Source organism: Pantherophis guttatus, chromosome 1 (assembly GCF_059756535.1).
Source record: "Pantherophis guttatus breed Tessera chromosome 1, ASM5975653v1, whole genome shotgun sequence".
Classification (NCBI taxonomy): Eukaryota; Metazoa; Chordata; class Lepidosauria; order Squamata; family Colubridae; genus Pantherophis; species Pantherophis guttatus.
In genome coordinates, this window is record NC_142063.1 from 93,165,363 (window position 1) to 93,179,731 (window position 14,369).

Here is a 14,369-nt window from a genome sequence, read left to right on the forward strand (position 1 = left end):
CCAGTTTCAAGACCAGCATCTTAACCATTATACCAAAGTGGCATGTTGGAGTAGAAATGTATACAGTTGCTATGGTTGCAAATTGCAAAGAAGGGAAATATGGAAACCTTTTCAGCACTCTTTACCTTCTTATGCATCCTTAAACCTTAAATCTAAGACTCTGTAATTGCTTTTTATTTATATAAAAATCCTGATACATTTCTCTTTTGGTTTTGCCTAGACATAATGTTTCAATGGCATTTCTTCTGGGAAGAAAAAATGTATCCTAATAGTCATTTCCCCCTTTAAAAATGGAGAGGATTAAAAACAATGCTTCATTTTGTTACCTCGCATATTGATTTTCAGGATTTTTTTTTAAAAAAAATCTGAAATGTTTCCACATAATACTAGGGTATCTCTTTCTCGGTGGATGCCAGCAATTAAAGTATATCATTATGTACATTAAAATTTAAAGGGAAGCCTAAAGGTAGAGGCATATGAGAGAAGAAAAGGATAAAATATTATTTTTAAAAGGCAGAACTCCTTCCTTTGGATTAGGGAGAGCAAATATTGTACTAATAACAATAGCAATAGCACTTAGACTTGCATACAGCTCCACAGTGCTTTACAGCACCCTCTGAGCAGTTTACAAATGTCAGCACATTGCCTCCAACAATCTAGATCTTCATTTTACCAACCTAGGAGGGATGGAAGGCTGAGTCAACCTTGAGCTCATCAAGATCAAACTCCTGGACTGTGGGCAGAGTTAGCTTGCAATACTGCATTCTAACCACTGTGCCACCAAGGCTGTTAATATTTTTCAAACTTGGCAACTTTAGGATTCAATTCTGCTGACTGGGAAATTGAAATCCACACATCTTAAAGATATCAAGTTTGAAAAACACTGCATTCAATCATGCCCATTCAGTTTACAAGGTTAAGAGCTACATATACAGAAATAAAGAGAGGACATAGGCCAGAAACCATTTTAATTTTTTTGTTTAAAATGTTCCCTTGGTCACCAATGTTGGAACCACAGCTGTAATTTTTTTTCTTAAAAATACCAAATATTTCTGTCATTTTTTTAATGAAAAAATGATTGCAATAGCTGCGTTATACTTCACATTTGATTACAAAAAAGTTTTTTTGATTTGTTCAAATGTCTGAAGTTCTTCAGCATAGCTACCTCTTTTTCCAGAGCCCTCTGGGGCATTCTTTTGCAATTGACTCCAAAGTGCTGCACAACTAGTAATAATAGCTCTGATTTTGTCAAAAATGAAAAGAAAGAGTTGTGGAACAAGAGAAAAATCATTCTAATTTAGTCTCAGTGATCACTTTCAGCTTTATATAGAGCAATCTGTTGAATCAATGCAGAGGTGGGTTTCAGCAGGTTCTGACCAGTTCTGGAGAACTGGTAGCGGAAATTTTGAGTAGTTTGGAGAACCGGTAGTAAAAATTCTGACTGGCCCCACCCCCATCTATTCTCTGCTTCCCAAGTCCCAGCTGATCGGGAGGAAATGGGGATTTTGCAGTATCCTTCCCCTGCCACGCCCACCAAGCCACACCCACCAAGCGATGCCACGCCCACCAAGCCAGAACCGATAGTAAAAAAATTTGAAACACACCACTGAATCAATGTATATATGAGATAAGAAAGCTTCTTTCCTGTAGTGTCAGAGCTAGTAATAAGAGTCCAACTGGGGAAATGTAAAGCCTGAGAAGCTCTGAGTTCACCGGTGAAAATACTTTATAAGAAAAATTCTTACATATATCTTCCTATTTCCATCTCTCATGTTGAAGTTCAAAAAGAAAACTCTGCAAGATTGTATTGCTTCACATTTTGCTCGGTATTGCATCGCAAACATATTTCTTGTATAGGGCATTTAAGTGGACAGTTACTTGGTTCACACCTAACTCTCAGCCATGTTTTTAACTGCATGATTTGTCAACCCTCACATTTTAGCCCAGCCCATTATAAGAGCACTATATGTGTTTATTTATCAACCCAGAGTTTATTTTCTTGTCCAATAATCCAATAATCCTGTATTGGATTATTTAGTAATGTCCAGGAATTCTATCTCACATGGTCCTTGTTGACCCAGGCAACGATTGATCCAATACAGGATTCTATTCCTGTTTTCTCACCATATTAAATGGATTAATGGATACACTTAGTCTGGCTCTTCCTTTAAAGATCTGTCTGGCATGCATGACGCTTCTGGTAGAATACATTATCACCAGCACAGCTCTCAACTTCATCAGGGTATCAAAAGGCCTTTCCCCATGTCAAGAGTATATCCATGAAGGGTTGTTTTTTTTTTTAATTATTATGGTTCGTCACACAGCCAGATGTTTAGACTGTATCTGGCATTTTTATCCATCTATCAAGTCTTTCCCAAGGATCTGGCGTAGGCAGATGTTGTTTAATAGTGTTAAAGGTATTGTCACAGGATACAAGCTGGTCCAAGTAAAGCTGTCTTTTGCAATTGATGGATAATGATGCTGATGGTATTCAGTGGTGCTCCAGATGTTTTGGAATTGCATCCAAGGAACATATTACTGTTGGTACAAACTTTGCCTTTTTTTGCCGCAATCATTCTACTTCTGTTTTCTGTTGTCCTTTTTTAATTAGAGGGTGGTGTTGTTGTTATTTTACTACTGAAATGTATATCACATTCTTCTCTTGCCAATCAAGAATCAGTTGGATTGATGTGTACCCTTGTTTAACACAATGTACATTTATACTCTGCAATATATTCTGTATTTACACAAAGAAAGAAAGGTATAATTAATAATACGTATGCATAATATTTCACTTTAGAGTATTGACACAAATTATTATAACCTATAGCCTTATTCTTTGAGTCGGTCAGTATTATCTCCATATTGCAAGTATTGGAGCTAAGCTTTTTATATCAGAAGTTCGATTCGAACTAGGGACTTTCAAATGCAAAGCTCAGTCTCTTAGCTATTACAATGCACTGTGTCTCATTTAGACTATGTTTGGTACTCTGAGTCATGATCCTGTTCTGCTTCTGGGTCACTGCATCAAAACTGAGATTGGATGCCTTGTAACAGTACACTCTAGCATGCTAATTGCACTTGGGCAACTCCTGCCATAGAAATGGGATACCAGATCCATTAGGCAGACACTAAGCATTCAGAAAACATGCAGCACATTATCTCACACACATAATAGACAGGGATGCCTATTAGCACAACACTTGGTCAGCTGCAAAGTCTCGGCACTTTTTTTTCCCCCTTTGGTTAACAAATTAGGGCCCAGTAGGTAGAATTTCTTTCAACAATGTCATAAAAAAAGCAACAGCAACAACTTGTCTACATTGCTATAAAACTGCTAAAAATACTTAAAAGTATTCGCAAAATGCTTCAGCATATTTACTAATACATGTAGCACTTACACAGTTTTAGCTCTTAGAAAGATACATTTAGGTAGTTAAACACATAATTTTCAATATACCTCAAAACAGCATTGATTAGCATTGATTTGTACTATTGATTATTTTTCAGCAAAGTAATTCTTTGTATTTTGTAATACTTTTATAACGTTTGGAATAAGTTATGCCATACTCTCTGATTTCTCGACTATTTTTTTCTTCCATTTAATCATGTCCAATTCTTGGAGTGCCAAGACAAGTCCCTGCAGTTTTCTTGTCAATTTTTTTTCAGAAGTTGCTTGCCATTTCCTCCTTCCTAGGGCTGAGAGAATGTGACTGGTCCAAACTCATCTAGCTGGCTTTGTGCCTAAGGCAAGGCTAGAATTCAGTTTCCTGGTTTCTAGCCTGATGGCTTAACCATTATGCCAAATTGGCTTTCATTTTCAGCTATAGCAATATGCTAAATTCTGTATGGTTGCAGTGCCTCAGGTAGACCAGCTATGCAATTTGGAGCTCCTCCTATATTCACAACTCCTGCTTGATGAGCAGCTGGCAGTCGTGCCTAGGAGGTCCTTTGCACAGTTTTATGGTTGTGCACCTGTTGCACCCGTTCCTAGATCAGGAGGTTCTGCTCATAGTCACTCATGTCCTAGTTGCCTCTAGATTGGACTACTGCTATGCACTCTGCAGGGGGCTGCTCTTGAAGAGTATCCGGAAGCTTCAACTGGTACAGGGCAGTTATGTGTGCTCTCCGAGCTGCATTGGCCATCAGTTTGCTTCCAGGTCCAATTCAAGGTATGTTTTCCACTTTGAGAGCCCTTTCAACTAATACGGTTACCCATCTCGCAAATGCAATTCTGGGTAGCTAGCAGAGTTAAACAATACATTATAAATACAACATAAAATACATTTCTTGTTATTTGTTATGATTATTACATTGAACATTTTAAAAAGAACTATAATTGATCTAGTGTATTTTTAATTTGACTTGACTTGGATTTGACTTGTACTTCAAGAATGTCTGTGAGCAGCTTCTTTTTGAAAAATGTGATCTATAAATAGATGATCTGTAAATAAGTATTGCTTCTCGTGAACTGGAAATAGTGATTCCATTAATGGAGCCTGAGGCTGAGATCATATTGTTCTCTTTTACAGTTGTATAATACCACTGACTTGCATTTAGCTTGTGATCTATCCATTTCTTACTAAGTTAATGAGGAGCCGTGGGGGCACAGTGGTTAGAATGCAGTACTGCAGGCTACTTCTGCTGACTGCCAGCTGACTGCAATTTGGCAGTTCGAATCTCACCAGGCTCAAGGTTGACTCAGCCTTTCATCCTTTCAAGGTCGATAAAATGAGGGCCCAGACAGGGCTGTAAAATACTGTGAAGCTGTATATAAATCTAAGTGCTATTACTACTGCTAAGTTGACTACCTTATGATCTAAGATTCATTTCACACTAAAATTGGCTACCTTATTATATACCTATGTGTTTGATTCCCCTGCTGCCTCCCAAAAAAGAGAACTTCCTATTTTGTTACATTTCAGGTAATTTTTTATTGTATATTATGTATTATTATTACAGTACTATCTTCTGAAGTGTTATTTCTTTCTTATTTCTCCTAGCTTTTTGTCCTATGCAAATGTAATAATTTTCTCTGCTTCATTTAAGTAAATGATAAAAGATACTGTAAAATTATTGGTTTTGCAATCCTCTACTCAAAACTTCTTTTCAGTCTAATGAGAAACTAATTGATGGTCACCCCTTGAATATGCTTTTCAGTTAACTGTGACATTATAGTCTAACAGTGCTATAAATTATATTTTACCAAATACATTAGATTATATTATCAACTGAGTTGCTGAAATCAAGATAAAGTAGCTTTATCTACTTTAGATACACCAGCATCAATAGAGGTCATTAATTACCCAATCAAAAGGTATGATTAGGAAATAATCTGGGCAAGATCATGCTGTTTTTTTCTTTCTATTACCACCTTCTTATCACAATTCTTACAAATTACTTTGCCATGATTTAATGATCTTCCTTAGTACTGAAGTCATATTCCAATATTCTTTTCTATAAGAAAAATGTTGGCTTCTCCCTCATGCCTGTGGAATTCATCTTTTTTCTTCTGAGAATACTTTAACAAGTACTTTAACAAGTACTTTTATGATGCTATTATCACTTATCTTTGCTACATAATAGATTAATCATTAATCATTTTTTTTATTTTAAATGTTTTTGTAAAATATTATTTTAATTCAGGAACTTCCGTGTCCTTTGCCGAATCTCTCTAACAAGGAAATGGAAGAAGTAATAACTATGAAGTCAATGCAAGATTCTCAGGAGTCCATGAGAATAGCCTGGCGTTACCAGAACAAACCAAAGCAGGAGGTAAATAATATTTCAGAATTTTATTGTAAACCTTCAAGATTTTAAAGGGAAATTCTACATTAACAAACATAAAACAGTGTTTGGATAATTTCTGAACATTTTACTTGAGGGATGTGATGCCAGTGTAGAGCATTCTAAAACTTTTTCTTAAAATGAATGTTCTTTGAACAATCTTAAAAGTATTCTGTGAATTGCTGTTGGCTTTGGATCAGTTTAGTTTTGGAAAAGAACTAATATTCTTTTCATGGATTGAGAGGAAATGTTGACTTTGAATATTACATTGAAATAATTGGGAAAGAAATCAATACAAACTTTTTCAATAAAAATTGACAGTGCACATGAGCTTTTAGTGTAGAAGTTGTTGAAAGTTGTTTAATATAACATTGTTGAAGTTGATCTGTAGTACTCACAAAAAACAAGAGCAGAGATCAAAATGGACCAAATGGTATGCTGACTCTAATCGACTAATCTAATTTGTATCTTAATCTGTCAAAATAATGAATTAAAGATCAATATAAGAATAGATGATGTTGAAGCCATTTAAAATAGGAAAGACATGTTACAAAGTACCATGGAAGTGTCTGGAAGTATACTATTGGAAGTATGAAAAAATAATTCTTGCTGGAATGAGAAAAAAAGCATTAAATGATTGCTGTAAAAAATGAGGATAAAGAAAAGATAAGCTTGAATTATAAAATGTTTTCCATGAATATGGAGCTGAAGATTGATTACTCAAATAATAATAAACATATTTTTTTAAAAAAAATTGATTTCTATGCCGCCCTTCTCCGGAGACTCAGGGCGGCTTACAATGCGTTAAGCAATGGCCTTCATACTTTTGTATTATTTTTTTATATATATACAATGTCAGCTTATTGCCCCCACAATCTGGGTCCTCATTTTACCTACCTTAGAAAGGATGAAAGGCTGAGTCAACCTTGAGCCTGGTGAGATTTGAACTTGCAGTAATTGCAGGCAGCAGATATAAGTGGATGTTAATTAGTCTGCTGAGCCACCAGAACTCCTAATAATAATAATAAAGTATAGAATAAACTAAATGCGTAGCAAATTGTTCAATATTGGACAGAATAATAGATAAGGATATATATCTCCTTGGTTGTTTAATAGATGGATCAATGAATGTATAAGATATATTTGTACTCACATTAGATGTATGTTGATTGGGACCATGAATGTGTATATAGTTTTTATACAGCTAATGCTACATTGTTGGTTGAGATCCCAAATTATTTTCAGTGAATGCTGGATGGATTGTATGATGCAATATGAATTCAACATTATTATATGCAAGACCATAGTTGTTGTAAATTATAAATAAACGGGGAAAGGAAGCAAATAAATGAATTTGCGTAAATAGGAATGTTTACTAAAGATGGGGTAATTAATGAGAGAGAGAGAGAGAGAGAGAGAGAGAGAGAGAGAGAGAGAGAGAGAGAGAGAGAGAGAAAGAAAGAAAGAAAGAAAGAAAGAAAGAAAGAAAGAAAGAAAGAAAGAAAGAAAGAAAGAAAGAAAGAACGAACAAATGCTGGCTTTGTTCTGTTTGGACCAGAACAAAGCCAGCATTTGAGTAAGCAGTATTGTCAGTCCATTAATACAGAAAACTAATTATTCACTAACATGTATGATCCATAGAGAACATGAATCTAACTGTAGTTCTTAGGGTGGTCATTAATAATAGTTTCCTCTCTGGTAATAATACCATCCCAAATATGAATTTGTTGTTGTTTTTCCTTTAATGATGTAGAAGGGGCATCTCTGATAGTGACTTGAAATGACAAGAGTTACACATTAGGCATTGAGAATAGCAAAAAGGAAATCAAGTTTTCACTAAAAGTTTGTTTTAGAACATTTTAGAATGTTCTTGGTTTGTTTTTTTTCTCTTCTTTGTCAGTGAGCCTTGATGTTTTCCTTCTAGCCAATCAGCTGTGGCCCGGGAGGCAGTGAATAGATTGGGGGCGGGGCCAGGCAGAGTTGGTATTTACCGGTTCTCCGAACTACTCAAAATTTCCACTACCGGTTCGCAAGAACCAGGGAGCAACCCACCACTGATTTTATTATTCTGAACTAAATCAGATTCAGTTTTAGTCTAAAAAATAAAATTGAAATAAGATGAAATAGTTTTATATGGCTTGGCATGTTTAATGTTCTATGAGGCTGCACAAAGTTGACTATACTTTTCTATCAAAGAAATGATCTGCACATGGTAAAATGCCAAGAACAGCCTGTAGGACAATCATATAATCTCATCTGCAGTATTAATATGAAGGCTTCTGATGGGTACGATCCTAGTGTTTACTCTGATCTGTCTGGAAGATTAAATAGCAAATTAATTGCAGTTCCTAAATGACCTTGCAGGCCTTATCTCTGAATATACACTACTTTATAACATTGTTTTTCCATCCTATTTGTTCCTCTCATTCTATACCCCTTTCAATCTTTGCACCTTGTTCAGCTAGAATAAAAACTTCAAGCAAGAGCTTTTTAAAATCCTTTTCATAGCCTATATTACTCTCAAAGATCAATGAAATTCTTAAGGGTGACGCTCTATTAGTTACAAAGTTGCATACCAATGTAAAAATGCATATGTGAAAGTGATGTGCATCTCTGGCCTAGTATCTATTCCTGTGTTCATAGCTGCTCTTACTATACCAGTTTCTATCCACATTTAATCAGTCTAAATTATATTCTGTTTTCAGATGCATAAAGAGCAGCCAAGATAGGCAAATTCAAATGTTTTGCATCCTTTTGACTTTATTATTTATTATTTTATATTTTAGACTATGGCAAAATATAATGCTAAGTGAAGTGATTGGAGCACTACTTTAATTTTCCTCGAATGCTTCAAGGTCAAAAACTTGAACTGAAAGGCAGTTGGAAACATTAAGGTAGTAATAATTCAAATCAATGTATTGTATTTGATTTGGTCTTTGGTCTTTCTTTGTTACATGTGCAGATAGACACACAAACACACAAAAACGCTTTGTACAGACATATTTTTATGTCTATATTTGTTTTTTATTTATTTTGCAGATATTTTGTAGACTACTTTTTATTGGTGTCTAGCTTCCTGTCACTGTCTTCTACTATATTTTGCTGAAGCAGCATCACTTCCCCTGCATCCTCTGATCATGTCAGGGCAAAATTCAAAGACTATTTTGTAGAGCCAATATTGTAATTACTCCAATACAAAATAACACCAACTATAGTTAGCATTTTTTAAAAAAAATATAATGAAACAATCACAGATAATCAATGTTATTATTCTTGATTAGAGGTACTACAGTGGTAAATGCTTCTTTGAGGATAGTTCCCTCAAATCTTAAAGACATTGTGGTTTATCCTTTCTGTGTAGTTGGCCTTCAGTTCCAAAGTGTCTTGGATGAAACAGAATAACAAAGTTGTAAGGGACCTTGGAGGTCTTGTAGTCCAACTCCCTACTCAAGCAGGAGACCCTATGAAATTTCAGACAAATGTTATCCAATCCTTAAAAACCTCTAGTGATAGAACAGCCACAACTTCCAGAGGTAAGCCATTCCATTGATTAATAGTTCTGTCAAGAAATTTCTCCTTAGTTCTAGGTTTGATCTCTCTTTGAAAAGTTTCTATCCATTCCTCCTTTCCCTCCTTCTAATAGGTTGACCCCCTCTTTGTAGCAGTCCCTCAGATATTGGAAGATTGATATCATGTTACCTCTAGACTTCTCTTTGTTAGACTAGATAAACCCAGGTTCCTGCAACCATTCCTCATATGTTTTACCCCAAACCCCTAATATTTGTTGCTCTCTTCTGCACTCTTTCTAGAGTCTCAATATCATTTTTGTATTGTGGTGAGCAAAATTGGATGTAGTATCAAGTTGGTCTTACCAAGGCAGTATAAAGCGGTACTTACATTTCATAGGATCTTGAGTCTATCCCTCTGTTGATGCAGTGTAGGACTGCATTTGCTTTTTTTGGCAGCAGCAGCATGCAGCTGGTTTATATTTAAGTGGTTGTCCGTTAGGACTCCTAGATAGCTCTCACAGTTACTCCTGTTGAGACAGGTACTACTATTCTATACCTGTGCATTTTGGTTTTTCTTGCCTAAGTGTAAATCTTACATTTGAACCATCAAATTGTATTTTGTTGGATAGGGTCCGGTATTCAAATCTGTTAATATCCTTCTGTATCTTGACCCTATCTTCTAAGGTGTTGGCTATTCCCCATAGGTTGGTGTTGTCTGAAAATTTGATGAATTCCCCTTTTATCCTCTCATCTAAAGCATTTATAAAATGTTGAAGAATACAGGGCCTGACACAGAACCTTGAGGTACTCCCCTGCATGCTCTCTTCCATGTAGAAGTAGTTCCATTGAGGACTATACATTGAGTGCAGTTGATCAACCAGTTATGAATCCATCTCATGGTGATGTTATCTATCCCACATTTTTCTATCTTACTAACAAGTAGGTTGTGGTCCATTTTGTCAAATGCCTTACTGAAGTCTAAGTATACTAAGTCCACAGCTTTTCGCTGGTCACTTTGTCAAAGAATGCAATAAGGCTTGTTTTGACAAGCTCATATTGGCTTCTAGTAACAGCTTTGCTTGTTTCTAGTTGTTCGCAGATCCATGGCTTGATTATTTTTTTCAGGATCTTCCCAGGCATTGATGTCAGGCTGATTAGTTTGTAGTTTCCTGGATTATTATTTTTTTTCTTTTTCTGAAGATGGGAACCACATCAATTCTTTAGCAGTCCTCTGATAGTTGCCCAGTGCTTTGAAACATGCAGGAATCTTTGAAACATATGGTTCAGTGATTCCGAGATCATGTCTGTCAGCTTCTGCAGAACTCTAGGATGTAATCTGTCAGGTCCCAATGATTTGAACTCGTCTAGAGTGGATAAGTGTTGTCTTACCATTTTCTTCCTATTTTGACTTGTAACAAGTTTATCTGATTATTGTAACAGATTACATGGATACATCCATCCGAGCCTCCTTAATCTTTCATTGGCTTTTGATACCTCCACCTATGGGAGTTTTCTGGACTGAGCTAGGAGCTTGGGAGTGGGGAGGACCCACTTCTCCTTCCTTTGGGGCTGGTTCCAGACATTCTTTTAGAGAAAAAGATCTAGCGGTAAACCACTACTCTGAATTTTGCCTCTGGGCTGAATTGCCTTCTCATTCAGTGTTTAACATCAACATTATACTGCTGAGCAAGATCATCTTTTCAAAATAGGATAAAATAACATCAGTATGCTGATGATACTCAATTACACTTCTCTACCCTGCCAACCAAGTATTGCTGTCAAGATTCTTTCCCACTGTTAGAGACAGTGGGATCTGAATAGAGAACAGCAGCCTTTAGTTCAGCCTTAGCAAGACATGAGTGGCTGTGGGATTTGGACTCCCCGGATCTAATGATTTTTCACTTTGAATGAAGTAGCATTACCTCAGATAAAATTGGTGGGCATTTGGGGAATCCTTTTGGTCTCAGAATTCCTGCTTGAGGAGCAAGTGCCAGCCATGGCTTAAGAGAACTTTGCACAAATCTATTTTTTTAAACTGTTCACAATTTTAGATCAGATCACTTATATTTTAGTTACCTCATCTTTGGATGTTTGCAGTATACCCCACATGGAGCTGCCCCTGAAGAACCTTCAGAACTGAGACAGCCAGGCCTAGGCAGTTTTGAATACACTACATGTAACTTCATTGCTTTTTTAGCTATACTGGCTTCCACTAAGCTTCTGGTGCAATTCATCTATAAAGCCCAATATGGCACAGAGCCAGTTTCTCTGAATGCCTGCCTGCCTCTGATTGTGCCTGCTCATCACACTATATCTGGGAGAAATGGCATGTGCTGAGTCCCTTTTTGCTCTCCTGTTCATTTTTTGCTTAGTTAAAAATGATTAAATCATCAACATCTCTGTCACATTTATAAATAAGCATCGCTGATAAAATAATTTGAAAAGTTTTACATAGTTTTATTATTTTGAGAGAACTAGAATGAACCTAGTGAACAACTACTTAAGTATGAGCCAGCAGTGTGCTGTAGTTGCCAAAAAAGCCAACACAGTCCTAGGCTATATCAACAGAGGTACAGAATCAAGATCATGTGCCGTGTTAGTACTACTTCATAATGCTTTGGTAAGGCCACACTTGAAATACTGCATCCAGTTTTGGTCACCACTATATACAAAAGATATTGAGACTCTAGAAAGAGATGTCTAGGGAACTGACGCTAAATCATATAAAGAATGGTTACAGGAACTCAGTGTGTCTAGTCTATTGAAGAGAAGAACTAGGAGTGACATAATAGCAGTCTTCCAATAACTGAGGGGCTATCACAAAGAAGAAGTGGTCAACCTATTCTCCAAAGCACCTGAAGGCAGGACAAGAAGTAACGGATAGAAACTTATCAAAGAGAGATCCAACCTAGAACTAAGGAGAAATTTCCCGACAGTGAGAACTATTAACAAGTAGAATGACTTGCCTCCAGAGGTTGTGGGTGCTCCATCACTAGAGGCTGGGTAGTCATTTGTCTGAAATGTTATAGGGTCTCCTATTTGAGCAGGGGGTTGGACTAGAAGATCTTGAAAATCCCTTCCAACTCTGTTATTCTGTTATCTTCTTTCCTAACTAATTGTCATTTGGGACAATTAAATAGCACGTGACATATAGTAATGATCGAAGGTACTGGTGAGGAAATTTCTCCTAGTAATAGTATCATCTCTTGTTGCTTTAAAGTTTAAACCCTTTAAAACTTTAAATAGGATTTCTTAATTGTTCTAATTTAACAATTCTTGTTGTATATACACAGTTTGAGAGGCAGTTTAGCTATTTTCTATAATTGGCTAAACGTGTGAAATTCAAGTTTAAAAGATTGATATGTTTATAACAAGCACAGTTTTCACGTGCCACTTTATCTCTTTTCTTTTTCCCCCTTTTTAATGAATGAACCTCTTGTATTCTTAGGGCAATATATAAACTGTCACAGCATGAAATCAATTTTATGCCTTGATTCATCCTAAAACTGAGTATTTCTAGCACATTAGTATTGCAATCAGAAACATTAATAGCAGACAGGACATAAAGGCATATTCTGTTCCATGGTAATGTAGCTTATTTCTCCTTGTGCATGGTAGTTGATAAAACCCTATTTATTCTTAAACTAAATTATCTTATACTTAAAAGAAACATATTTTCTTCCTTTTTTGCAGCCTCTATGGTCATGCTGCCACTAAGAAAGATTATTCATGCTTACTTGATTCAGGTGGGCTTTTTGCAAGCTTCCCCACTAGTCCTGGGAATGTGGTACATTGAAGTCTATTCATTGGCTTCTAACATAGACAGGCTTTTATTACCTAGTGTTTTATTGCAGCCAAATCCTAGATCTCCAAGCAGTTGTAGGCACTGTGCTCATTCTTTAAAATCAAGAAAGGTTATCACCTACCTTAATCCATGCAATTGTATGGATTAGGGACACCAGTGTTCCCCAGGATTCTCAAAGAGGATCCTGGAAAATTCTTGTTTCTTCTTTTTTGCTGTTCTTACTGAATTCTCTTGGGCCTCAGTAAGGATTTGCATCTGAAATGGGCAACCTGGAGCTTTTCTCAATGAAGACATCAGATCAAAGTTCAGTTAGTCAAGGCCTTTCTAAAACATTAAGGGGGTTTGGGCTTACACAATAAAAAGATGAGCTCTGGCAGAGATTGCAGTAAAAACATTCTATCAGTAATCCGGATAAAGAATAGATTATAGGGCAAAGAACAGCCCTTGTTTAAATTGCTTTGAGAAGTCGAAAACTAAATAAATTGGAACTTGTGATTTATTTTTCACAAGGCACATATTTGGTTTTAGTTTGCTTAGTATTTAGAATTGGTCTATCATCTGACCGTATTTATTTTAATAGTTAAAAATCAGAAAACATCTACCATGGTATTCAAGTAATTTTTAATATCTAATACTCTGTCTTAAAATACGAATAGTAAGTTTAAAAACCATTTTACTATTATATTTGTCTTTTAAAAATATTAAGTTTTATATTCTTTTAAGTAAGCAATAATTAGCTTCTTCAGTCATTTTGTTTTAAAAAATACAATTTTCAATTTTGATTTGCTACTTTTTAAAATCCATAACAAATATAAGTATTTAACACAAAAGGATTTCTAAAATTAAATATTTTAGAAATATTTGGTGTTCTTTATATATGAATAACCCTCCCCACACACAATAGGTTGGAGGAATTAAAAGACATATGCCAAACTGGCAATATTGTAAATACTAAACTATGTCAAACAGTGTACTCTTTCCCTTCCCCCACTCCAAACCCCTTTAATTTAAAGAGAAAGCTACTATAACTGTTTATTATCATTCTGTACAATATCAACCTTTAAAAAAATTATAATCATATGAAGTAACCGCTAATTAATTAACTGAAACTTGTTTCAGGTTATGTGTAAGGTAATAACCATCATTGTTCCCATTTATTTGAAAAATATTAGTATAAGAATACAAGATGCGTGGTGGAGATTCCTTAGAAATTTCATTAATATATCTCTTCAATGGGATATCTCATTAATTTTTTAAAAAGAAATCTG

The 14,369-nt window shown here is 35.6% G+C and overlaps 1 protein-coding gene across 4 annotated transcripts in view; it reads left to right on the forward strand.

Annotated features, from left to right (window-relative positions):
- Positions 1–14,369, forward strand: part of ELP4 (elongator acetyltransferase complex subunit 4) — a 121,642-nt gene that overhangs the window by 27,535 nt on the left and 79,738 nt on the right. For 3 of the 4 annotated variants that reach the window (XM_087877955.1, XM_087877967.1, XM_087877959.1), the window contains one exon: positions 5,647–5,775. The exons of the other annotated variant lie outside the window; for it this stretch is intronic. In XM_087877955.1, coding sequence (XP_087734081.1) covers positions 5,647–5,775 — 129 coding nt within the window. The remainder of the gene's footprint in view (positions 1–5,646; positions 5,776–14,369) is intronic. 4 annotated transcript variants of the gene reach the window in all.